At 52.6% G+C, this 26520-nt stretch overlaps 1 protein-coding gene across 2 annotated transcripts; it reads left to right on the forward strand.

Annotated features, from left to right (window-relative positions):
* The first annotated feature begins 245 nt into the window (after window positions 1-245).
* On the forward strand, window positions 246-7873 carry ZNF853 (zinc finger protein 853). 2 transcript variants are annotated; one of them, XM_058569332.1, is made up of 4 exons: window positions 246-797; window positions 1246-1344; window positions 1609-1731; window positions 4210-7873. In XM_058569332.1, the coding sequence occupies exons 3-4, from the start codon at window positions 1647-1649 to the stop codon at window positions 6126-6128; spliced, it is 2004 nt and encodes a 667-aa protein (XP_058425315.1). In that variant the 5' UTR covers window positions 246-797; window positions 1246-1344; window positions 1609-1646; the 3' UTR covers window positions 6129-7873. The 2 variants fall into 2 exon arrangements, with proteins under 2 accessions (XP_058425315.1, XP_058425316.1); XM_058569333.1 differs by having other exon boundaries at window positions 1614-1731.
* The last annotated feature ends 18647 nt before the right edge of the window (window positions 7874-26520 follow it).

A 26520-nucleotide genomic window follows, 5' to 3' on the forward strand; every position in this document is an offset into this window, starting at 1 on the left:
GCGCCCCCGCCGCGGGGTGAGTGGCCGGCCCGGGAAGGGTTAAGCCCACCGAGCGCGCGGCGGCCTAGAGCGGCGGCGGCGGCGGCGGCGGCGGGGGCCGGGGCGCGGGGACGGGCGGGCGGCGGGCGGGGGACAGGATGCGGATGCCGGGGGGACTTCCTGTGCCGGCCCCCGGCACCCCCGCCCCCGGCCCGGCCGCTGCCCGCACGGACGCACGGCCGGCCGGACGCACGCTCGGGCGGGCGGGCGAGCCATCGGGGACCCCGGCCCGGCCGCGGCGCCCGCCCCCCGCCCGTGGCCCGGCCCAGGCCGCCCACCCGCGGGCTCCGGGCACCTGTGGCCGCCGCCAGACCCCGGCCGGACCCGGGCTGCCGTGGGCTGAGCCAGATCGGCGGCGCCCGGCTCCCCCCCGACCTCACACTGGGCCACCCCGCCCGGTCCCCCCCGGAACCCGCGGCGCCCGCGATGGTCCCGCCCGGGCAGCCCTGAGCCCTGCGCGGGTGCGGGCGCTGCCTCCTCCCCGCCCCTCGCCCCAGGGAGCCGACACCAACTTCTGCTGTTGAACTCCGCTCTGCCCCTTCTTTTGGCCCAGGGCAACCTCGGCAGCCCTGACCGCAGCAGACAGTCCCGAGTACCCAGAAAGGCCCCTGGGTGGCCCGGCGCCTCCCCGGCTCTTTCTGGATGGAGGCGCCTCAGGACGGAGCTGGCTGAACGCTTTGGCCTTCGCCTTCCAGCCCCTGCTGACCACACCTGCCCTAGTGCAGAGGCTGCGTGAGAAGCAGGAAATGCTGTACCAGGTGAGGCCCGGTGGGTAGGAGAGCTGGGCGAAGCCGGGGACGCTTCTTTTAAGAGGTTTTGGACTGGGTTGTGAAACGCTAGAGGGACTTGGAGGCATCCTGTTAGGAGGAGAGGGAAGACTGGGTGTGGGGACACCTCTGCAGGGGCCAGGGTGGATGCAGGAGAGAGGCGGGGACCCTCCAGAGCTCAGGAGCACCTGGGCACAGGGCCAGGCCGGCAGCTGGCTGGTCCCATGGGTGGTAGTGCTCTGGAAACCTGCCTTCCTGGGAAGCTGAGGTGGCACCTGGACACACATGGCCTGGAGCCCACGGCCTCCTGGTGGCCTGGGAAGGCTGGGCAACCCCTGGAGCTGTCCCAGAGGGAAGAAACCAGGGACGGTAACAGACTTAGTCCTTTGAAGGGGGCAGGGGAATGTTCGATGGACAAGTTGCTCTTTTTTTTCTGCAGACTTCCCCAAATGTCCCTTCTGGGACTCCAGCTCTCCATCTTAGTGAGGGTCTGATTCCCAGAGTCGTCTCTCAGTGAGGAGCAGCTGCACTGGCCCAGGTGTGGGGCTGAATGTGGGACCCTGCAAAAGTCAGGAGAGGAAGGCCTGCCCCTGCGCAGGGGAGTGGGCCCTGGCAGCTGAGCTCCGGGCCACCCTCTATTCTCCCTTTCCTGGCTGTGGACTGCACTGTTCTTTCCAGCAGGGGTGGAGCTGCCTGCTCTGGGGTGGGGGGCCCCGAGGCAGAGGTGGAGGGCTCTCTGGCATTCAGTGCCTCTGAGCTGGGGGCTCCTGCCCATGTGAACTCCTTCCTTCCTTCCTCTCAGCACAGCCAGCTCCCGGGGATCTCGGTCTGACCACCAGGATGGAGCTGGGGCCCGCGACCGAGACCTTCGTGCTGGAGCTTCGGTGTCTTGAAGATGGGGGCCCAGCTCCTGATACCCTCTCAGGTGAGGGGCTGGGGAGCCTCTGACCTCCTAGACCAGGAGATAGTCCCTAGGCCCCCCACGAGGATCCTTCAACAGAGCCCCAGGCCTGCCGGGGCCAAGAGAGGGGCCCTGAGAAGGGGGCCGGCAGCTTGCTGTCTGGAAGGGCGCCCACCTGGTGGTTTCGAGGCAAGGGCAGGCTGCGCGGCTCACCACAGCCGGCTTCAGCTGCCTGGAGTAACGCGCTCTGTCAGGCTGTGGTCTTGCTGCTGAGGGGCTCCCTGGCAGGGCAGACAGTCTCAGCCCATGCCCCAGACCCCAGATGTGTGCTGGCTGGGACCTGCTGCCGTTTCCCCAGCCGTCAGGCGGCCACCATTGTCCTCCCACCTGCCGCCGGCTCCAGACTCATGTTCCCAGATTGAATTCAGAGGCTGAGGGGCTCTCGCCTTCTGCTCCTTGTGCCTTAGGCATTAGCCCTTGGCTTCTCTTTTCCCTGTGGCCTCTGATTTGTCCACTTCTCCTTGACCTCTGCTTCCATCCGTCTTTCTCCCCCTTTGCCCAGAGGCAAATGTGGCCCTGTAGAACCTTCAAGACCCCCTCTCCTTCTGGGACCTGCTCTGGGCAAAGCTTCTACAGTGGCCAGGCTCATGGGAGCCGATTTCCTGCTCTGTGCTTTGGGGTGCAGAGTGAGGAGCCGGGACAGGGTTAAACAGAGCATGAAAAGGACCAAGGGAATGGATGGGAGGGTCAGTCAGGTGGGACAGAGCGGACGGAACAAGGATTCTTCTGGCTTGTAAACTTAACTGACAGAAATCTTGTGAGAGTACACACATCAGATGGTACTTAACTATACATTTACTAAAACATCATTGTTAAAAATACTGCCGGAGGAAGTCAGGAGTGGCCATACGGCCAAGCACTGCTAGAAATGAGAGGACTCACACAGAGGCGTGATGCGTCCCCCTGAAGTGGTGGGAGATGGGGGGTGTCTCTGAGACCTGGGACTTGCTGGAGGACAGGTTTTCATGGCTGCCTTCACCCACCACCTGCATACTCCCAACTGGGGTGAGTGTATATGAAGAAATGCATTCACTGATCCATTAGCCTAAGCAAAGGTTATTAGCAATAGTTTTCTAAAAGGAAATTATTTACATGTAGATATCCCTTGGTTTTATTAAGTCAATATATTCCTGGAAAAGTGGCCAGAAAGCAAAATTTTATAAATCAAACCACTGCTTTCCATTACAAAATTGAAAATATGAGGCTGCAGGAAGAACAGATGTTGACATCAGACTGGGGAATGGAGAAAGCCTCTTAGGATCCCAGATGTAAAGAGGACTTAGGATGTTCTGATAACACAGTAGCAATGCTTAGAATGAGAGACTGCAGGTGGATGTTGTGCAGAAAGTGAGATGTAGCAACAGAGTGACTCCTGTTTAGCAGGACTTACTCCACGCCTGGCACAACCCTGGGGCTGTACGTTTATACCCTCTCATCCTCACAACATCCCTGAAGAGGATTTATCTCCTTTTGCAGATGGGGAAACTCGGGTTCCCAGAGGTTAAGTAATTGGCCAGTCGCCATGTTGACTTGGGGCTGTGAGTTAGTCCTTTCCATTCCAGAATAACAATCTAAAACATTTCCAGTCTTCAGGCTGTTTCAAATGGAGCTAGTTGTATCTTTGGTATTTCTAAACTGTTTGTTAGTTTACAAACTAATTCCTAGCCCACAGGGAGAGGGATTTTTCAAGCACCTCCCAGGTTCTAGGGGATATGCCAGTGCCCTTCCTGTTTCACTCATTAAGCTGGAAGTGTGGGTATCATTAGGCTATTTTACAGGCAAGGAGGGCTCTGAGCCTGCAGCAGGTTGGACAGCTGCTAACTGGTAGAGTTAGGGTCTGAACTGAGGACTTCCTGCTGGAAACCTTACGTTCTCTCTGACACTTTGATGACTTTCAGAAACCGCTTGTGGAAACACTTCTAGGCAGCTTTAGAGAAATTCTTTATTATTTACAGAGAAGACAAGTTTCATTTATTTAAGGCGTGACCCTAACTGAGGTCAGAATTCAGCATGGACCTGTGGCTTGGCTGATGGAGTGGCTGGTTCACTGATTCCCACTGGATGGCGGTTCAGTACAAGGGAGCTCTCAGGGAATGGTGTTGCAGAGCCCCCGGCACCCATGCTGGTGTCACTGCCAGGATCTAAACAAGGAGCTTGTGTGGTAGAAGGCCCAGAGGAGAGGTTGGGGAGCTGGGGTCTAGAGTGACATCACCAGCAGTCCCTTGGGCACATTTCTAAGCCAACCCCCCACCTCTGGGCATTTTAGTTTCTGCCATGCTGCCATTGTCACTTGGTCCAGTGCTTCTGGGTCCCTGATGAGAGCTCAGTAGGGTATCCTAGAGTGGCTGTACATGGGGCAGGGGAGGGGGGAGGTCCTGGGGTCTGGACCAGAGAGCTGCCTGTAGATCTTTCTCTCTTGGCTTCCTGCTATTTCCACTACAGGTGGCAGTGGTGGGAGTGAGAGTCAGGAGGAAGAAGAGGCTCAGGAGAGGAGCAGCAGCCCACCACGGCCAGCAGTCTCAGCCCCAGTGGGGGCCAGTGAAATTGCCGAGAAAGCCCAGCCAGAACAGCAGGAGGTGCAACTGCAGCAGGTAGAACAGCAGCCAGAGCTGCAACAACAGCCACAGAAGGAGCGGCTGCAACAGCAGCAACCACAAAACCAGCTGTTAGGACATCAGCCAGAATTGCAGCAGCAGCAAGATGGGCAAGAACAGCTGCCTCAACAACAGCAGGAGCTACAGGAAAAACGCCCATCTGTGCAACAAGAGCAACTGGAACCACAACTACAGCCAATGCAGCAGCAGGAACAGTTACAGCAGCAGCAGCAAGATGGGCCACAGCAGCTGCCTCAACAACAGCAGGAACTACAGGAGAAACCCCAACCCATGCAGCATCAGCAACCAAAACCACAACTGCAGCTGATGCAACAGCAGGAACAGTTACAAGAGCAGCAAGTGCAAGAGCAACAATTGTTGCAACAACAGCAGGAACAATCACAGGAGCAGCAAGTGCAAGCACAGCAGCTGTTACAGCAACAGCAGGAACAGTTACAACCACAGCAGCAGTTGCAACAGCAGAAACTGTTACAGCCGGAACAGTTACAGCAGCAGCAGCAACAGGAACAGTTACAACCACAGCAGGAACAGTTACAGCAGCTGCAGCAGCAGGAACAGTTACAGAAGCAGCAACTGCAACAGCAGTTGCAGCAAGAACAATTACAGCAGCAGCTACAGCAGGAACAGTTACAGCAGCAGCTGGTGCAGCAGCAACAGTTACAGCAACAGCAGCTGGTGCAGCAGCAGCAAGAACAGCTGCAGCAGCAGCAGCTGCAGCCCCGCCCACTGGAGCCAGAAGAGGAGGAAGAGGTGGAGCTGGAGCTCATGCCAGTGGACCTGGCGTCGGAGCAGGAACTGGAGCAGCAGCGGCAGCAGGAGCTGGAGAGACAACAGGAACAGCGGCAGCTGCAGCTCAAACTGCAGGAGCAGCTGCAGCAGCTGGAGCAGCAGCTGGAGCAGCAGCAGCAGCTGGAGGAGCAGCAGGAGGTGCAGCTGGAGCTGACCCCGGTGGAGCTGGGGGCCCCGCAGCAGGGGGTGCAGCTGGAGCTGACCCCCGTGCAGCCCGAGCTGCAACTGGAGCTGGTGCCCGCCGCAGCGGACGGCGGGGCGTCGGTCCCGGGGGCTCCCGCCGCCGTCGTGGTGGCTCCCCCGGGCTACGTGGTACTGCAGGAGCTCATGGTGCTGCCGGCCGTGGCGGCGCCCGCGGTGGTGGCCATCCCGGGCCCAGCGGGCAGCGCGGCCCTGACGCCGGCCCGGCAGCGGCGGCGGCGGCGCGCGCGGGAGCGGCCGACCATCTGCGGGGAGTGCGGGAAGGGCTTCAGCCGCAGCACGGACCTGGTGCGGCACCAGGCCACGCACACGGGCGAGCGGCCCCACCGCTGCGGCGAGTGCGGCAAGGGCTTCTCACAGCACTCGAACCTGGTGACGCACCAGCGCATCCACACGGGCGAGAAGCCCTACGCCTGCTCCTACTGCGCCAAGCGCTTCAGCGAGAGCTCGGCGCTCGTGCAGCACCAGCGCACGCACACCGGAGAGCGGCCCTACGCCTGCGGCGACTGCGGCAAGCGCTTCAGCGTCTCCTCCAACCTGCTGCGCCACCGGCGCACGCACTCGGGCGAGCGGCCCTACGTGTGCGAGGACTGCGGCGAGCGCTTCCGCCACAAGGTGCAGATCCGCCGCCACGAGCGCCAGCTGCACGGCGCCGGCCGCTCCCGGGGCCTGGGCCTGCTCCGCGGCGCGCGCACGGCCGCCGGCGGGCCCCCGCGCTCCGAGCCGGCGGCGGGGGCGGCGGACAAGGCACCGTGACCCGGGGGCACCGAGGTCGGCCGGATCGCGGCTCCTCCCGACCTGGGAAGCCCCGCGCCCGCTGGGACGTCGTGACCCCATTCCGTGGTCTCTCGGGACATCCTGGAATGTCGCTGGGAAAAGGCTTCCATCTTTTCCCGGGTTAACCGAGGGGTAGCACAGATTCACAAGTTCGCCCTCAGAAACGCTCCACGGGAGGAAGGCCTTGTGGCTAACACAGCACAGAGATTGCACATTAGTACAGATTTGTTAGGGAGCGCCCATGGGTGAGAAGTCCGCCAAAGGTTTTCCCCAGGAGAATTGGGCCTATAGACATGAGAGCCACAGGAGAAAACTTCCAGTGGCAGATGGGACAATTGATGACATTTGACACAGATCGAACACTAACCAGGGAATCAAATATATGTGGTAAAACGCACATGAAAAGGATTTGATCCTGGTGAAAATTATTCCAATGGGAAAAAAGGAAACTTATCTGCACTATGTAGAAAGCTGATCAAGGCATTTAATTGTCCTCAATGGCATTTGCCTTGAAAATCCTTTCTAGAATGAAAATTCATCAGGGTGGATATAATCCTGATTAAAATGTTTGTGTTCATAAACACAGGGTCCGAGTGTCTGATGGGTCAGTGTGCAAATGCCAGGAAGTCCTGGCCTGGGGGGAGGTCAAACCTTCCAGGGTAAGCCAGGGCCCCAGCAAGCGTGGGAGGCAGGCTCTAGCCTCTTTGCTGCCATGTTCCCATGTCCAGTGGCCGGCAGGCATCCTCTTGAATGAAAGCCTGTGGCTGAAGCAGAGGGCATTCTGGGAGTGCTCTCCGAGGGCCAAAGGAGTCGTGCCCCAGGAAAGAGCTCTGGGGTAGCCCCACCCTGGCCTCCCTGGGATCCCCCTGCTCTAGGCTTCTCAGATGCTTGCCCAGGGACTGAGGCTATGGGGTTGGGGCCTTGAACCCCAGAGGCACAGTTCTCCTGGGCCAGGCTGTGCAGGGGACTGGCCCCAGCAGACCCTGCCTCATCACTGGGGGTCAGAGGGAGAATGTTGGGAACAAGGGCTGGAGGCAACAGAAATGCTGTTTGTGACGTTTACAAAATTCTCTGGGGGTCTGTAAGAGCAGCAGCAATCGCCGATGCCTTGGGAAGGCAGGATGGTGGAGGAGGGTGCCCGCTGCCTCTGCCCCCCACGTGCTTCCTGCTCCCGACTTCCCACGTGTGGCTGCTTAGATCCTGCCCCCTCTTTCCTCTCTGCTTCTCCTTTACTAACACAGCCTGCTACATTTTACAAATGTGTTGGTAAGTGAGAAACAAAAGATGAAAAATAAATTTAAATGAAGAAATACATTGTCCTGTCTGTGTTTTCACCTCTGGATTTTGCGTCTTGCCGCTGGGCTTCATTTCTGTGGGACATTTTCCTGCAGAATGTTCTGTGAAACATTTCCTCTAGAGCAAGGGACTTCTCATTCAGGCCCATGCCCAGTGCTCCTTAGCCCAGACCTTTCCTTCTAGCCTGAGACTCTTGGCCGAGGATGGGCTCACTCAGTAAAATCCCCGCGGGAGGGACGCGGACCAGAGGGTAGACGCTTGAGGAGGCTGGTTTTGGCATCTCCTAAGGACAAGCTTTGAATCCATTCAGTCCAACCGCAGGCTGGAGGGCCATGGTAGTGGTGAGTGTACGTGCTGTTCTTGGATGGCCACTTGGAGGGACGTCATGAGGCCTGGAGGCCCCTCCCAGCTCTGAGAGTCCTAAGACCCAACCAGTCAGACGCTCTCAGATCCTTATACCATTCCGTGTCCCTCTGTCGTCCAGCTTCTGCTTCCGGGAGTCCACACCCTCAACTCGTCTTTGTTGGAGGACACTGGGGCTGCTGGAGCCCTTGACCCCTAATGCAGAGGGCTGGACATACCTCAAAATTGCTTCCCCCACAATGGCCCTGAACCCAGGAGAGACAAGGATGGGAGGAGGCTGCAAGCCAAGCTCTGTGCTTCCCGTCAAGACAGCTTGGAGGTGGGACTCACCCTCCAGAGTGTGCCTCTGGGATCCCATTGGAGCACCCTTCGCAGAGTTTTGCTTGAGACTGCACTCTTACTTTGCTTCCTCTCCTTCCCTGTCCCACTGCCCTTACTCTGACACCCCCAGGAGCAAGGCCTTAATAAATCACTCACACATGAACCATTATTTTTAAAGTCTGCTTCTCGGGAGCCCACCCTAAGACTGGTGGTGTTGACAGTGGTCCTTGGAAGTAGAGTCTAAAGGTGGGACTCTGGGCTTGGATCACTGGCCCGTCACAGCAACAGGGTCCCCCTTGGTGGTGGTGAGTGGTGACCCCTGGCTGCTGTGCTGATGGACAGGATGGGATACCAGATGGGAGGGGACACCCGGGCTCATGCACTTGAGCTATGTGGGAGCAATGGTTATGATAAGGACTGGGCAACTGGCTGATTTTGCTGAGCACAGTTAATGCCATGATAAGGGAAAATGAGAGGCTTGGGTCCACAGTGACTAACTTAAGGCACAGAAGGACAGTCAGAGGCCTTCGTGCAGTGTCTAAAGAGACCTTCATTTCCTTCCGCCAGGGCCGACTACAGGAGACCAGGCACAGGGCCTGATGAAAGGGCAGCGGAACTTCAGAGGAGGCTGCACTGCACCCACGTCAGGGCCCTGATGGGGAGGGAGTGGGGCTTTCTGGCTTGGACTGGGGATATCTGGGTGATGTGCTTGAGGACACTGAGCCCCCACATTTCCCCCAACCCTCTGGGCATGCAAAAGGGGCCTGTTTTCCCTTGCTACAAATATCAGCTGTGCCCCCCAATTTGTCCAAAGATCACGCAGAGATCTCACTAACACAGATGTCTCTCAAGACAATACTTACCCTCCTTAAGATCTGCCCTCACCTCCCTTCCTGGACACTAGATCTGTAACAAGGTTCTGGGCCCAGCACGGCTCTGCTGGGAAGTGCTGGCTCTGCTAAGGGAGGGGAGGAATTATTTACTAAAGGACCTGCAAGTCCTGGCTAATATGTACCGGCAGGAACCAGGGGAGCATGCCCAGGGGTGGATCTGGAGGGTGAGGGGCTGGGAGTGGGTGCGGTATTAGGCTGGCAAGCGAGGCTTTCCTGATCGGGAGCACCCCTCTGTGGCCCCTCGCGTAGTGCTCTGGCAAGGGCATCTGGCACCGGTCCCAGTGCTCTCCTGAGATGGCTCCTGGAAGCTCGGACATGACAGTGGCCCACATTAAATGAGCTGGAGTTGCCAGGACTGCTTTGGCAGAGTGTTGAGGAAGGTATCCAAGGTCCAGAGAAAATAGATCTGTTTTATTCCAAAGAACTCATTGTTGACTGTGCTCTTGGGAGAGCCCAGAGGATGCTCCTTCCACTAAGGAGATAAGAAATGTGCTGGTGAGAGAGGCCTCATAGAGGAGCTCGGTAGGGGCTGTTCTCTGTAGACCAAGGCTAACATTGGAGGTGTTCTCACGGAACCGGACTCCCTCGTGTCAACGGGGGTGGCAGCATCCTGAAGTAGCAGTGGCTAGAAGTAGCACTCAATCACCAGGGCAAAGTAGACATAATCACTGAAATGGGGAGTAAAGTTGGGATGGCAACCAGGAAGCTCAGACCTGTGGGGCTCTAGGAGATGGGTGATAGACCATGGTGTTCCCAGCGCCATGATGGATGGGGAGCCAACTAAGGTTTTGCTTGACTTATATATCCAAAAATAAAAATAAAAAAAGGCCAATGACAGCTTCCCCAGTGGAAAGTCACCATCTCTTACCCCGTTCCTAGATCTGAGCCAGTTCCGAGACAGAGCCCACCCATCACAGGAGAAGCTCGGTCCCCTGGGGATGGACTTTACAGTGCCACTGTCTACAGTATTGTATACAGTAGTGATTTCCTCAGTCCTTCCCCAAATAGACTAGAGCCATTTCCCTGGGTGATCATTCACTGAGGGCACGGGAGTATCCAGATCTTTCAGCCAGGGGCTCTGACCCATCAGGGGTGAAGTCACCGTGTCAGACAAGCCCCCTAGAGGAGCAGAGGTGCTGAAGGCGAGGGGATTCCAGGATGGTGGGGGAGATGAGGAGCACCAGCGAAGGCCCCAGGGCCCACTGCAGCTGGGGCTGTGGGGGATCCCAGCAGCTCTTCATTGGTCCGTGTTCTCCACCTGGAGTGGGCTTCATGTGGGATGTGAGTGGATCTGTGTGGGCAAGGAGTGGCCCGGGGAAACATCGATTCTCTGCCCACGTCTCCTTGGATGGGTCCTGTTCCAGATGTGTGGGCTCCCCCTGCCCCGCCTGGCTTCCCACAGCAGCTCCTGCCGCTCTTCCACACTCTTGGAGAAGGGGAAGTCGCCCCTAACCAAGCTCTGAAGAATGTGGGAGCGTGAAAGCCCAGCTCCCTTCCTCAGGTCGGGACACGTCTGAGGCACCACTTCTGCTCCGGAGGAGCCCTGGGATGAGGAAGCTTCCTTCCCTCTGGAGGACTTTGCCTGAGACCTCCCCCTTCCTCCTTTTCCTGGGCTGCATCCCCCTCTCCCACTAGCCTCTCCTGACTGCATTTCCTTGATTAACCACTCACACACAAAAGGTCTTCTGCGGTCTGCTTCTGGGAAACCTAAGACAGGTGCCAAGGTGGGGTGGATAGCAAAGCCTGTTGGTGGGCAAGGGCCTTGTCGTTGGGGGTGGGGAGTCGCTTGTTCCAGGTGCACGGCAGGCAGGCCCCAGGTGTTGATGGGCATTGCTGAAGAGCTCACAGCCCAGTGGGAGAGGGAGACACAGATAAATGATCATACCTCGGGATGGGCCATGGGGACAGAGCAACTGACTCTGCCATCAGGAGACAAGTGGCCTCACAGGAGAAGTCTTGCTGGGTGAGAAGTCTTTTGCAAGGTGAGGATTGGAGGGGCTGTAGGGGAGGCATTCCAGACAGAAGTCACGCTGTGTGCAAAGGATCAGAGCTGGAGAAGGGCGTGGTTAGGAGCGGTGAGTTCCCGGATGGCTGGGAGGTAGGTGCTGTGGGACATGTGTGGTGGACTCAGGGGCAGAGGTAGGCAGGGGCTAGAGTCTGTGGAATCACATGATTTTCAAGCCAAGGAGTTTATATTTAATCCTATGGGTCAGTGTTTCCCGTACTTTGGTTGTTTGCATATTATATCCACCTGTACTATGACTTCATATTTTTCTTAAATGACTGATAGTGTTCTCAAACAGATGTATTTAAAACGGAAACTTTGACCACTACATATGGAAGACCAATGGGGTAGCTTTGTGTGTCACTGGGCTGAGCCGACTATATTTCCCAGAATGTCCCCTTTTCTGTCTCTGGTTAAGGCGGGCCACACTCGGGGGCTTGCTGGGGGCACAGGGAATGCAGACTGGTGTGCAAGAAGGCAGTCTAAATACCAGCTACAGCTGCGTGCAGACACGAGGGCTGCGAGAGCTCTGAGTATTTCAGTCTTGTTTTAATGTGAATCTGTTCATTTATATATTGACCATCTTTTCCCTCTCCCTCTCCCATTTCCCTGCCATCCCACAGAAATGCCCTAATAGTATTTAACTTTATATCTCAGTATTTAAGTTACAAGAAATTAATGGTAGAAGAGCAATGACATCAGCCAAAGGTGGATAAAGGGGCTTCGCGTCCTCCGGGGGAAGGAGTTGGTGTGTTTGGGTCATATGGGGCAGTTGCGCCATCTTGGGGGCGCATCTAGGTGGACTGTAGTCTTGGTTTGAGATTAAGTATGATTTATTGCTTCGGTTTCACACATATCTGAGGCCATATTAGTGGTTGCATTGTGATCCATTTCCCTCGCAGTCCTCTCCCTTACACTTAAAAAATTCCCTGTGGAACCACTGATCTGTGATGGGCTTCACATGAAAAAAACAACCAGTTGCACTTAAAAAAAAAGAGAGTGCAAGTCTGACTTTACTTCCCAACTATACATATATATATACACATATATATATATGCACACATATATCTACACCTCACATCTAAGCCATTGTCTTCAGGAGCTGGTGTTTCCATTTACCACTGGTAAGAAATGTGCAGTGCTGAGCGTGGAAATTCACAGAGGTTCTGCGTGCATCCTGGCTCCTGAGAATGGCCACCTGCAGAGGCCCACTGGGCGTTGCCACACTGGATCTACACTTGCAGAGGCTCTTCTTCCAGTCCTGGATGTTTGTGCAGGTGTCTTCTCCCCATCTTCTCTCCCAGAGAGGCACCCTGACCCAGAGAACCCATGGGTTTCCAGCAGCATCCGTGGAGGTGACTGCAGGGTTGAGATTGAAAGAGTCTCCTTACTTATATGGACCAAACTCCACCAGGAAGCCCAGCCATGAACAATCCTGGGCCACTCTCTTTCTGTCTCCCCTGCTGGGTTCTCCTCTGCTCGACTGCTGAGTGTGGGTGGGTCCCAGAGTCTGTCCCCATCCTCACCCCAGGTAGCCTCAGCCAGCCCTGGGCCTTAATTACCACCCATTCACCCCAGACTCCCAAATTCCTCCTGTCTACAGCCCTGACTTCTCCCCAGAACTTCTCAGCATCTCTCTCATCCCTGTTTGACTTCTCCATTCCAATAGGCATCTTAGACTAACTCAGCCTGCCATCTGTGCTTGCTGTCCCCAAGATGACTCCTGGGTCCAGAAGCTCAGACAAGTGTGGTCCTAGAAGGTCCCATGAGTCAGGCCCTGCCCCTGGGGGGCTTGCCCAACCCTGATCCCCACCATCCTCAGCCCTGACCCTCCCCCACCTTGCTCTTGCCACCTAACTGCAAGCCAGCCCCCAGTTCTTGTCAACCCCTGCCCCCACCCCCATCAGCAGTCTGGGTAACAGGAAAAGGCGTCCTCCTCCACCCCCCGAAGCAACAGGAACCACGTCCCCTGAGCCATCTCTCACCCCTGCACTTTTGCCTAGAATAGACGTCATGGGCAGATCCTTGCTGGGGGCCCTGGGGTGGTCTGGTCCGGTAGCTGGGGTGCTCACCCACCTTCCCTACCCAGAGTCCCTAGGGCCCCCGCCTCCTACCCCCACCCCAGCCTCCCTGCATCCTGAGTCCCTGTCTGTGCAGCTGGAAGACACCCTCAGCTCATCCCCCATTCACGGCTCCCAGGGCCAGTGAGTCCCAGACTTGGATTCCTGTGTCAGGAGTGGGGGAATCCCAGCTGCAGAGACACATGACTCCCCGCTTCTGGCCCTGGAAGAGGAGTCAGAGGGAGACAGGACTGAAGGGAAGGGAGGCAGGGACAACAGCGAATGATAGAGACCCCAGGGGAGAGCTGGGTTGTGATGTCAAAACCCCAGGGCCTGAAGGCTGAGGGGGCCAGGGCCAGGAGAGACTCCCACTTCCAGACCCCCCACCTCCCCACCATGGCAGCAGCGCCTCCTCAGAGTGTGGCACATGTGGTTGGTGGACACCAGGCAGTTTTAGGTGGGACACAGAAGCAAGATCAAGTAACGCTGAGTCCCATAGCATTATTGCCATTGTTCTGTGGGTCATGTGAAGTTATTGCCATTTGGATTATGTTTTCATCTTTTGGGTTTTTTTGTTTTTTCCCCTAGTATTTTCTTTTTTTTTTTTAAGAAATTTATTTTATTTTATTTTAAATTTTATTTTATTTTTTTCCCCAAAGCCCCAGTAGATAGTTGTATGTCATAGTTGCACATCCTTCTAGTTGTTGTATGTGGGACACGGCCTCAGCATGGTGGGACAAGTGGTGCGTCGGTGCGCACCCAGGATCCAAACTAGGGCTGCCAGCATCGGAGCGCGCTCACTTAACCACTAAGCCACGGGGCTGGCCCTCCCCTAGTATTTTCTTTTTCTTTCTTTCTCTTTTTTTTTTGTGAGGAAGATCAGCCCTGAGCTAACATCTGTCGCCAATCCTCCTCTTTTTGCTGAGGAAGACTGGCCCTGGGGTAACATCCGTGCCCATCTTCCTCTACTTTATATGGGACACAGCCACAGCACGGCTTGACAGGCAGTGCATCCGTGCACGCCCGGGACCCAAATCCCGGGCCACCGCAGGGGAGCTTGAACACTTAACCACTACCCCACCAGGCCGGCCCCTCACCCAGTATTTTCAAGTTTTGCTGTTACGTGAGTCCTGGGATCTTGCAGCATCCTTTGATCTCCAGAAGTTCTTCACCTGTGGAAACAGCTCCGGAACTCTCCAGGCATTCTGGACAGGAGCCACATCTCCACGGTCTGCTTGGGCCTGAGCAGAAGTCACAAGAGAATTTGCTTCATGGTCCTGACCGCCCCCTGACTCGCTGACAAAGTCTTTGAGGGGCGAAGAAGGATGCATCCGGGACCAACACCTTCCGTATGGTGCCTTTGCACAAAATTAAAAACGTGTCCTTCTTCCCAGTGGACACAGCCCACTCCAGGGCCCAGGTGAGCCGGTCGGAGGGCTCTCTCATCTCCCCCAGCTGGCAAGGGCCCCACCTCCGCCTCCTACCTGCAGTTTCAGCCACATCTAGTGGTTCTTTGACTTGAGTCAACCTTTGCCACCATCAGCCCTGCACCCTCACTCATTGCGAGGACTCTGCTTTTCTATATTTAGGTCACACTTCTGCCTCCGAGCTGGCAGTTGGTCAGGCCTGACTAGTTCGTATATGTTGGGAGATGTAGAAGGAAAATGTAGAGATAAGAGCATTAAGAGAAGGAGTTTTACTTGGGAAGTTTTGTAAAGGAGTCCAGATCTCACAAGGCTGGCCCATCAAGTGAGAAAATGCAATGGGAATTTTTTTAAAACTCACAAAATTACCAAGAGTATAAATTAGTTTTATTTTTTCATATAATGATCATATCCGCAAGGGTTTGCAAAAGGTAGGGATAAGGTGGTTTTTGTGAGGGAGTCAGGAAAGAGCTCAAGGTTTTCTCTATTTTAGGGACTAGTGCTAGACAGAGTGACCAGGTGTGACATCCTGTCTGCCCCTTTGTGATGTGTCAGTCACGACAATGGCAGTGGAGCAGCGCCTCTTTTTGCTTTCTTTGCAATTAGGTAAATATCTCCTTGGGCTGAGCCTTGGGCTGCATTTGTGTCATATCAGAGGCTGGCTGGCGAAGCCCAGAATTCCCAGAGTTACCAGAACTCCGGTAAAACAGAGAATCTCCAGGAAGAAAGATAAAGTCAAATCTATGAAACAGAAAAGAGCTTGACACTTATTATTGGTCTTTGCCGCCTCTGAGTCAGCTTGGGATCTTTTAGGAACTGGTGATGGTCCTGCAGTGCGGACTCGAGGATTGGAATGCTGGCCACCAATTACTATGTGACAACTTTCCTTGCCTGTAAAATGGGCGCAAGAGTGTCTATTGCTCTGGGTCATTGTGTATCAAACAGGTGAAATAATACTGCAAACGGGCCTGGCACACCGTGAGCAGTTGGAATATGTTTGTTGCATCTAAAGCGAGGAACAGTCTATAACACATCCTCATACCTCTGGTTGAATTTTCCATGAGATAAGGCTTTCTATTATTCGGATGTTAAAAAGTTTAGACGTTGTAGAAATGAAGACTGTGTGGCCCCCAGACGGTAGAAGGGCATAGTGATGCCCTTAGGATCCTCCCTTGCAGGTGGGGTCTGGCAGGGTCCCCAGGTTTCTCCATCCAAGCCTGTGACGTCAGCCACCACCCAGGTCTCTCCCCTAAGCCCTGGTCCCCAGGACTCCTCGGTCTCCCAGACTTGCATGTGTCAAAGATCTAAAGTTCAGTAAGGCCACACAGAGCTCTCAATTCCTGGCCAAAGCTGCACCTCCTGATTTCTCCCTTCAGTGGCTGGCAGCACTGTCCACCTGGAACCATCGATACAAAAACCCCAGAGTCCTACATGTCCCCTGCTTCTCTGAATGCCCTCTGTTTCAGTTAAATATTGCTGTGCAATAATCCACCCAAAAACAGTGGCTTAAAACAACAGATACTGTACTATTTCTCATGGTTCTGCAGGCTGCCTGGGCTCAGCTGGGTGGTTCTTCTGCTCCATGTGATGTTAGCTGGGGCTGTATGATCTGAGGGCTCCAGATATCCAAAAGGGTTCATCACGAGCCTGGTAGTTGATACTGACAGTCAGCTGGGAGCTCAGAGGGGTTGTCCACTGGAGCACCTGCACATAACCTCTCCATGTGGCCTGGGCATCTCTCAGCAGAGTGGCTGGGTCCCAAGAAACCTGGGCGTGGGATCTGCAAGGCTTCTTATATTCTAGCTTTAGAAGTTGTACAGTGTTGCTTATGCCACATACTATTCATCAAAGTGAGTCATTGACCCAGCCCAGATCAAACGGAGGGAAATAGATTCCACCTCTAGATGGGAGGAATTGCATACAATTTTCAGCCATCTGTTATCCACCATACATCCTATTCAATTGTGCACCAAGTTTTGCTTTGAAATTAAGCCCAAAATGTTCATCCTACCTCCTTTCTGGACTGCCATTTCTTCAGTATTCAAGAATCACCCTGATAGTTGTGCTAAAAGCAGTAACCACAGGACTCGGCTGCTCCTGCAGGTCCCCATCCCGCTGCCAGTCCCTGAGGTCAGGCCGTTCTCTTTCCCACCTCTGCCTTCCAAAAACGCGGAATTTCTCATCCGCTGATGATTCCTTCCTGTTCTCTTTGTCCTTGCAGATTTATACTCTTTTCCTCCTTTACTGTACTCTTAATGGCATTGGTGGCGGCGGGGTAGGGGCAGTGGAATAAATGCATGAGGTCAATTCTCCATGTTCAGTCAGAAACATCTGCCTTCAGTTTCTGGTCCCTTCTAATCCATCCTCCCAGACATTGTCGTGATGATGGTTCTAAGGTGCCAGTTCCCTGTCCCCTCCTCTGTTAAGCTCTTTCCTGGCCCCTTCTTTCCTGGACCAATGCTTCATGACTTCAGTCATGTTTACCACATGGACCTACCACTTGTCCTATCGTTTACTTAACAATTTTCTTTAAATCCAGTCACTTTTTAGCTGAAGTAAATTTATTTAAGGTGATTAATGATATAATTGCATTAATAGCTACCATATATGATACTGTTTTCTATTTTTTGCCTTGTTCTTTGAATCTTTTTTTTTTTGTCTTCCACTCTTTTTCTGCATTGTCTGGTGTTAACTGAGCATTTTAGGATTCCACTGTTTCTCTTAAGTATATCAACTATACTTAAAAAAATTTTTTTAGTGATTGCCCTGAGTTTGCAATATACATTTGCAAATAATCCAAGTCTACTTTCAAACAACACTAAGCTGTCTCGTGGGGAGAGAAGGTACCTTAGAAGACAGCATTCCCAATTCCTACTTCCTGGCCTTTATAACATTGTTGTCATCCATTTCACTTATCCATTTGGTGCTTATAGCACCATACACATTTTTGCTATTATTATTTTGTATTAACTGTTATATGTTAGAACAGTTAAGAAAAATAAAAATAAAAGATTTTATTTTGTCTTCATTTATTCCTTCTCTAATGCTTTTTCTTTCTTTATGCAGATGTGAGTTTCTGACCTATATCATTTTCCTTCTTTCTGAAGAATTTCTTTGAGCATATCTAACAAAGCAGGCCTACCACTGACAAATTCTCTCAATTTTTGTTTGTCTGAGAAAAATATTTATTTCTCCTTCACTTTTTTTTTTTTTGGTGAGGAAGATTCACCCTGAGCTAACATCCATTGGCAATCTTCCTCTTTTTTTTTCTTTGTTTGAGGAAGATTAGCCCTGAGCTAACATCTGTGCCAGTCTTCCTCCACTTTGTATATGCGATGCCTCCACAGCATGGCTGACGAGTGGAGTAGGTCCATGCCCAGGATCTGAACCTGCAAACCCAGGCCACTGAAGCAGAGCACACAGAACTTTAACCACTTAGCCACAGGGCGGCTCCATTTCCTTCACTTTTGAAGGATAATTTCACTGGATACAGAATTCTAGGTTGGTGGGTGTTTTCCTTTCAACATTTTAAATATTTCCCTCCACTCTCTTCTCACTTGCATGATCTCTGAAGAGAAGTCTGATGTAATTCTTGCCCTTGCTCTTCTATTGGTAAGGTGTTTTCTTTCTCTGGCTTCTTTCAAGATTTTCTCTTCGTCTTTGGTTTTCTGCAGTTTGAATAGGATATGCCCAGGGGTAGATTCTTTGGTATTTATCCCTTTTGGTGTTTCCTAGGCTTCCTGGATCTATATTTTGGTGTCTGCCATTAATTTTGGAAAATTCTCAGCTTTTATTACTTCAAAAATGTCTTCTGTTCCTTTCTCTCTTTCTTCTCCTTCTGGTATTCCCATTATGTGTATGTTACACCTTTTGTAACTGTCCTATAGTGCTTGGATATTCTATTTCATTTTTATAAATTCTTTTTTCTCTTTCCATTGCAGTTTTGGCAGTTTCTATTGATGTTTCTCAAGCTCACTGATTTTTTTCTGTGACGTTCTGTCCAGTCTATTGCTAAACCCATCAAAGGCATTATTCATTTCTGTTATGGTGTTTTTGATTTCTAGCATTTCTTTTTGATTCTTTCTTAGAGTTCCCATTTCTCTGCTTGTGTTACCTATTCGTTCTTACATGTTATCTACTTTTTCCATGACAGTTCTTAACATATTCATCATAGTTGTTTTAAATTCCCACCCTGATTATTCCAACCTCTCTACTGAGTGTGTCTCTTCAAATTGTGTTTTTTGTCTTGTAGTATGCTTTTTAATTTTTTTTGTTGAAAGGTGGACATGATATGCTGGATAAAAGGAACTGAGTTCAATAGGCCTTTAGTGTGAGGTTTTATGTTTATCTGGCTAGTAGTTAGGTTTTTTTTTACTGTCTGCTGTAGCTGTAGGTGTTAGACGCTAAAATTTCTTCTGGTCTCCTTGTTTTTTTCCCCTATTATCTTTGCATTTTCTTAGAGACTTCTTTTAAAACAAGGTCTGAGACATGCAGTTCTTTTAGCTGTATTGCCCTGTTATTACAGAGGAGCCCTATTGATGTGATGGTAGGGTGTGGGGGGAGAGGAAGCATTCTATAATCTTATGATTAGGCCTCAGTATTTTAATGAGCCTGGGCCTTTGGGCCAGGACCTTCACAAATGTGTCTCAGTTTTTCCCTGCATAGGTGGGAGGGGAAAATTAGAGGGTTCAGGAGTTGGGTATCTCCCTTCCCCACCATGGAACGCTAGAGGGTCCTGGAGTCAGATATTTCCCTTCCTCTGGTTTGTTAGGCTCTGGTAAAATAATTTCCCCTGAGAGCAGACTTTATGAAGAAGAAGAGAGTGCTCTGGATGTATTTTAAAATGGCTTCTTTTCCCCCTCCCCTGCCAGAAGCATGAGGGGATTTTTCTTTGATCTTTACTTTGAGAAGCTGGTGGGGCTCCTGGAGGTAAAACTCACAAAAGCGCAGGGCCTTCCTAAGACTGCCCCCTCCCCCAGAGTTTTTAAGTCTCAGACTTGTCCTCACTGAGCCTCTAAAAATTCATTAATTCTGGTTTGTCTCCCTGCCTGGCACTGGCTCCAGGGTGGTTCCTGCTGCTGCAGGGGCTTTTGCTCCAAGAAGCTGTGATGCACTGTGTCTGCTGTCTGTCTCTCCAATTTTGGGGGCAGCGGTTTGCCCTATGACCTCAATTCTCTGATGAACCTAAAATGAATTGTTGATTTTCACTTTTTTCTTGTTGTGAGGATGGAGAAGTAGACTTTCAAGCTCCTTACATGTTGGACCAGAAACTGGAAATCTGGCTAAATTTATTTAAAAGGACAATTTAAATACAGCCATACATTGCTTAATGATGGGGATATGTTCTGAAAAATGCATCATTAGAAGATTTTGTCATTGTGCAAACATCGTAGAGTTTACCGAAGGGGAACAAAATTTGCTACCCCCAAATGTGTCTGTTTAACAGGCTGATTATTTTTAAGAAACAAAAGACTCACTCAGAAAGTTTTTTTTTTTTTTTAATGCTATACCTCCCCCTTAACTACCTAAAAGAATTCAGATAAAAAACCTGTCTCAGGGAGTGAGCTATCACCTTAGCATAACATGAACCAGGTAGCAGATAGGAAGGAACCTAGAAAAGCCTGTTTCTTGGGCTCCCCTCTGTGTTCTGGCCAAACACTTGTTTCCCAAATGTTTGCTCCTTTTTGCCTATCTGTGAAATGCCTTCCTTCCCTTTCAAGTTCCTGATTCCCCCTACCCCCAATGTCTTCTTTTGTCTTTAGCTGAGGATGATATTTAAGGTGAGGGCTTTGGACATTTTGGCCAGTTACTCATTTTTCCTGAATTTCTCCTGTGTATACATGTTACTAAACTTTTGTTTTTCTCCTGTTAATCTGTCTCACGTCAACTTAATTCTTAGACCAGTTGGAAAAACCCAGAAGGGTAGAGGAAAATTTCTTCCTCCTCTACAGTATTTACACAAACCTAGATGGTATAGCCTACTACACACCTACACTATATGGTACTCATCCTATGGGACCACTGTAGTATATGCTGTCTGTCGTTGACCGAAACATTGTGATGCAGCATGTGACTGTACTGCAAATGGAAAACCAGTGTCACTTGACATAAATAGAGGGTAGCTGTAAAAATAAACACAATGGAAACAAAATGGTGTTGTTAAATGATCTTTGTTTAAATGGGAGATGAGTGAGTGTCTAAGAGATGTTAGAGATCAGGTAGCCCCACATAGAGACTTTCTCTTTGATGTTATTAGAAGAAGAAGAAATAACAACAACTAGAAAGAGAAAAGGTAACAACTGCTTTAGAACAGAACTCAGTGGCAATGAAACTCGGTGGTAATGAAAGTCCTTTCCCAGTACCTCCTAAAATGCTCTCTGACCCACATGACCTACAGGAGAAAATCTACATTCCTTACCTCAGAATAAAAGGCTTTTCAGACTTTTTCTGGCCCTTTTTATCTTCTAGGCTCTTTCCCATCACACTCTGCCAGGCATTAAAAACTCAGGCCATAAATTGATTTACCCTCCCGATTCGCTCTCAAGTTATTTATCTGTTTTATGCATAAGTAAACAATGGTGCAAGAAGTAAATATCTAAACAGAAACCAAATTTGAATAATGAAATTTAAACTGCCCACAAATGATTTTTGCCTCTTGCTCCTTGCAGCATGGCTTAGGAGGCTGCTGAGAGACTGACTCAGGGGAGGGGAGGGGAGAAAAGGAGGGGGGTTAGGTCGTCCACAGTCTTGGGGAGCTGCTGGAGCAGCCCCGGACCACCCTCCTCAGGATGGCTCTGGCCTGAGGACAATCACACCTTGGTTTGCACAGACTGTTGCTTAGGTGGACTTTCCTGTTACTCACTGCTGAACTCCATCCTGACTGATTTCCCAAATTCATCTGGAGAAGCAGTAAGTAATTTTAAACACTTACATCAAAATAAGATGTAAGAAATCTAATGGTCTTTAAAAAAACAAACCATATACTTTTGCATTAATACAATTTCCATGTCGATCACGTATCTATAAACAGCTCGGTGGGGGTCTATAAAAATGTATTCATGAGGGGGTTGGCCCGGTGGCGCAAGCGGTTGAGTGCGCGCGCTCCGCTGCAGTGGCCCAGGGTTTGCCGGTTCGGATCCGGGCGCGCACCGACACACCGCTTGTTCAAGCCACGCTGCGGCGGCCTCCCATATAAGGTGGAGGAGATGGGCGTGGATGTTAGCCCAAGGCCAGTCTTTCTCAGCAAAAAGAGGAAGATTGGCAGATGTTAGCTCAGGGCCGATCTTCCTCACAAAAAAAAAAAGAAAGAAAAAAAATGTATTCATGAAACAGAGTTCACTGGGGGTGTCATCCGCCTACTTCGTGCTCTGCCCTCCATGGGGGATGCCGGTGGTGAGAAGGCTGTCAGCCTACTCAATGATTGTCATGAAGCTCATTCTGTGTGTCAGCCTTCCTGTGGCTCACCAGCAGGGGATGCAGGAGGGACGAGGCATCCGGGTGCATTTGGAATTCTGTGAGGTCCAGGACGTCTCCATGGGCGCATATGGGCTCCAGGATGGCCCTGGCTCTGCATAGACCCACCTGTTGGCGTGCGCTGCCTTCAGGGACTGGCCCCCTGGCTGGGCAGAGCTTACTCCCACTCAGCTCTTGGGACTTGCTCAGCTGTCACCTCCTGAAGGAAGCCCTCCTGGGCTCCTCCTGGGCTCTCACGTCGGGACGGGCAAGGAGCCTGGCACAGAGGGGTGCTGACTGATGTCCCCACCCAGCCCTCACATGCCCAGTGTGAGGAGAGAGCACAAATGCCACCGTTAAAGAGAACCAGAGCTGGACAGTTATTAAAGGGGTAGTAAAAACAGATTTTATTCAAGATCTAATGCAATAGGGGAAAAGAGACCTCAGCATAGAACTGGACTCAATTCCACACACAGCAAGGACAAGCGGGGATTTATAGCCAAGGAGCAGGTGGGAGGAAGTCAGTGGATGGAAAATTACTAAGAGAAACAGTAGGGGAGGGGGATTCTGGTTAAACAGACCTGACAAGATTCTTACTGAAGGCAGGCTGGGGTGACCAGACGTCACCTGGGGATGGTGCAGGGAGGCCTTTGATGAGATATGGAGGATGATCAGATATTGAGGGTGGAGATTCTAGCTAAACCGACTTGACAGGATTTTTGCTAAAACTGGGTGATGCAAAGACAGACATGGAAGCCCAAAAGTCAAGGCCTAATTGAGATGAGGTTCAGATGAAAAGTTGGGTCAAGGAGAGAGTCACTCCCTCGTGCCTCGTCTGTCTGCAGGCTAGACCCCACTCTTGCCTGTTTCTTTCTGCTTTGTTGCAGGAGCCTGGACTCGACCCTCTGCCCTGCTTGGTGGACACTTTCGTCATCTCTGTCTGCTCCTCCTGTCTGCCCTCTAGCAGTCCCAGCCTCGCCCTCTCCCCTAGCCTGCCCCACACTGCTGGGCAGGAGGCTAGGATGGACTCGGGGCTTGGGCAGATGCGGGCATCTGAGGGAGGGGCTGAGGCAGGGAGGGGCTCTTTCTGAAAGGATGATGGACAGTCCTTCAGAATTGTGTCAAGGATCACAGAACCAGGGGATCTTTCCAAAGTGATCTGATTCCCCTTGGACAGAAACTCCCATTTCCACAGCTTAACTCTGTCACTTTGTGCTATGGACTGAATGTTTGTGTCCCCCTCCAAATTCCTATGTTGAAACCTAATCCCCAGTGTGATGGTGTTAGGAGGTGGGGCCTTTGGGAGGTGATTAGGTCATGATGATGAAGCCCTCATGAACGGGATTAGTGCCCTTATCAAAGGGACCCCAGACAGAGCGAGAAGGCACCATCGATGAACTAGGAAGCAGTCCTCACCAGACACTGGATCTGCCAACGCCTTGATCTTGGACTGCCCAACTTCCAGAACTGTGAGAAATAAACGCTTGTTGTTTAAGCCACCCAGTCTGTGGTATCCTTGTCATAGCCACCCAAATGGACTAAGACTCTGTCATCTTCAAGCCTTGTCACTTTCCACCTAGGTTACCTCAACAGCCTTTGGACAGCTCCCTGCTGCCCACCTGGACCTCTGCCATGGCCCCCCCATCCATCTTGGTAAACCACGCCCCACGTGCTTGATGCCTTTGGTGGCTGCTTACCTCCATGGGGCCCCCACCGAGATGTGATGCTTCAGCCACCAAATGACCCCACCTCCAGGCTCTTGCTCAGGCCAGGGCTCCCCTGCCCCACTGCATCTCAGTCTCTGGCCATCTTTCAGGCGTGGCTGAAATGCCAGCTGTGCCACCTCTGCTTCCCTCAGCTCCTGGCTCTCTGGCTGCACCTTGTAGTTGGGACTTTGGGACCTGCTCTCCTGAAGGCGTGCGTCCCTCACTGCTGTCCCCCCAAGCCCAGCCCAGGTAGCACAGTGCGGGCGGAGCTCAAACAGTGGCTAGCCTTCGTGTCCGGGAGGGGCTGCCGCTTCCCCTCTGCTCAGCCCACCTCTGGTAGCCCCTTTCTAGCGCCCTGGAGGGAAAAAGCTGCTGACTAACAGGTCAGTCGCTGGCTGGGCTGAGCGGCACTGTCCAGTTTGGGTCTCTGTTTTTCTTGTTCTTATTGCTTCCTGCTCTCTCAGGGTGCACAGGCGTGGGCAGGCCTCGCCCCGGGACACATTGCCAACCACCTCTCTCCTCTCAGCTCATGAGCAGCTGGGCAGAGGGTGGACCAGCCCCTGATACAGGCTCACTCACCTTCTCTCTCTCCCCGGGTTGCGTCATGTTGGCAGAGGCCTCGAGTGGGACTGGGTCCCTTCCGCTGACGTACCTTGTGTTTCCAGCTCATCAGCTGCCCCTCGCAGAGGCAAGCGATTGGCAAGACTTGGGCACATCTAGATCCCAGCTCAGCATGTCAAAAAATGGCATCAAATCCCCTCGATTCCCAATCATTCATAACGTGGAATACCGACACCTGTTTATATTTATAATTGTTATCAAAGGGCTCTCTGCCACTGCCAGGCAGGATTGGAATATTGAGTTCTGAGAGCCCCTGCGGTAAATTCAGTGGGTCCTAAACGGCTTCTCCCTGTGGGTGGGGCTGGTGCCTAACTCAGGGAGCCCTGTGGGCCTTCTCAATTTTGCTCTTGCCTGTCCCCACCCCAGCTAACCTCTCTCCCCCCACAGCCCTGGGGTTTCCCATCAGCTTTCAAGCCTCAATCAGCAGCCCTTCTGCCCCCCATTGGGTTCTCACATCCTTCTACACACGATTCTCAGGGCCTGGTGAGCCACAGGGCCCCACGTGAAGGGCTGTCTTCCCCACGCTCCCCACCAACTAGACAGCAGGGCTTGAGCTCTTCAGAGAACCCCTGGAGTGAGCACAGGGCCTGGCACTCAGGTGTGTGATGCACTCGTGTGAACGTGTGAGCACACACTCTGATCAAGAATTCCTGTTGAGAACAAAGGACAGGCCAGCCCAGCGGCACAGTGGTTAAGTTCACACACTCTGCTCCAGCGGCCTGGGGTTCATGGCTTTGGATCCCGGGTGCAGACCTGTGCACTGCTTGTCAAGCCATGCTGTGGCAGGCGTCCCACATAGAAAGTAGAGGAAAATGGGCACGTATGTTAGCCCAGGGCCAATCTCAGCAAAAAGAGGAGGATTGGCAACAGATGTTAGCTCAGGGCTAATCTTCCTCACCAAAAAAAAAAAAAAAAGAGAGAGAGAATGAAAGAAAAGCAGAGAAAAGGCTGCTGACCGTGAAGGGAGTGAGGGGTGCTGTCGAGGACCTGAGAACCCACAGGAAGGGGTAGATAGAGAGGGCCAATGGCCAGGACCTGGCGAGACTGTGAGATTCATGAAACCCAAGCAACCGAGCCACACAGCGCTTTCAGGAACATGGTTGCAGGATGGAGTAAAGGGGAGGGAAGGAGGGAGAGTCAAAGCTGGAACCTGGGTCTCCTGCTCTCCAGCACCCTGTGAAGAGCTGCCCACCTGGCAGGGTCCATGCCCACAGGTGCCTGGGGCAGCCAGCCCTGACCCTGGAGGCTCTGGACTTAGGTGGCTGGAAGGGTCAAAGCGAGCTGACCTCAAGACATGAGAGGCCCAGCGTGGCCCATTTGGGACAGCCTAGCACTGCCTTGAGAAGGCACAAAGGTGACGTCGGGCCCAGAGGAGGGTCATTTGCAGAGGCTCAGCCAGTGTGAGGCAGTTGGCAAGGCCCACACCCAAGTACTGGATCCGGGTCCAGTGAAGAGCAGACCTGGAAGGAATGGGGTCAGGCGGGGTCACAAGAGGGGAGAATTATATGTATTTGACGTAAAATAAACAGAGCTACCAGGCTCCTATCAAGCAGCTTAGGTTTCATTCTCACAGAATAGTGGGTGGTCCACCTGAGCACATCTTGCTCTTGAAGTCACAGGCGAGGGGGCAGGGGAGGGGGACGCCTTGCGTGCAGAAGTCAAACCTAACACCAGGGACACGCTGAACTGGGAAGACTGTGGGCCTCTGAGTGGCTGCATCACTCAGTGACCTGGGTGGGACGAGGCTTGGGGACTCTGCCTGTCACAGGGCAGGAGGAAGGAGAGGCTCCCAGGGGCCGTGGGAAGGAGACCCTCAGAGAACAGAAACTGAGGGGCCCACGGGCAGCAGCTTCTGGAGGATGGCATTCAGCTGAGGGGGAGATTCAGGCAGGGAACAGACCTCATGGAGGGCAGGGCCTGTTGACGGGGGGGAGTCTGCTGCACTCTACGCCTTTGAAAACCTCTGCAGAGGACAAAGGAGAAGAAGTTGGGTCCTGAGTTAGGTATCAGGTGGGGACAAGCCAAGAGGAGATCTGAGGAGATGCTGGGGTGATGCACGGTCCCTGCCTGACAAGGGGGAGGGTTCTAAGGCAGGGATAGAGCTGGTGGTTCCCTGTTTTACACCTCGCCCCATCTGTTGTCTACCTGGCTCTGGGCACCGACTGCAACTGCCTTCCCTGGGCTCCCTTGCCCCTCCACATTACGAGAGGATTTGGCCAGTGGGCAGCAC

This window comes from Diceros bicornis, chromosome 26, assembly GCF_020826845.1.
Source record: "Diceros bicornis minor isolate mBicDic1 chromosome 26, mDicBic1.mat.cur, whole genome shotgun sequence".
Taxonomy (NCBI): domain Eukaryota; kingdom Metazoa; phylum Chordata; class Mammalia; order Perissodactyla; family Rhinocerotidae; genus Diceros; species Diceros bicornis.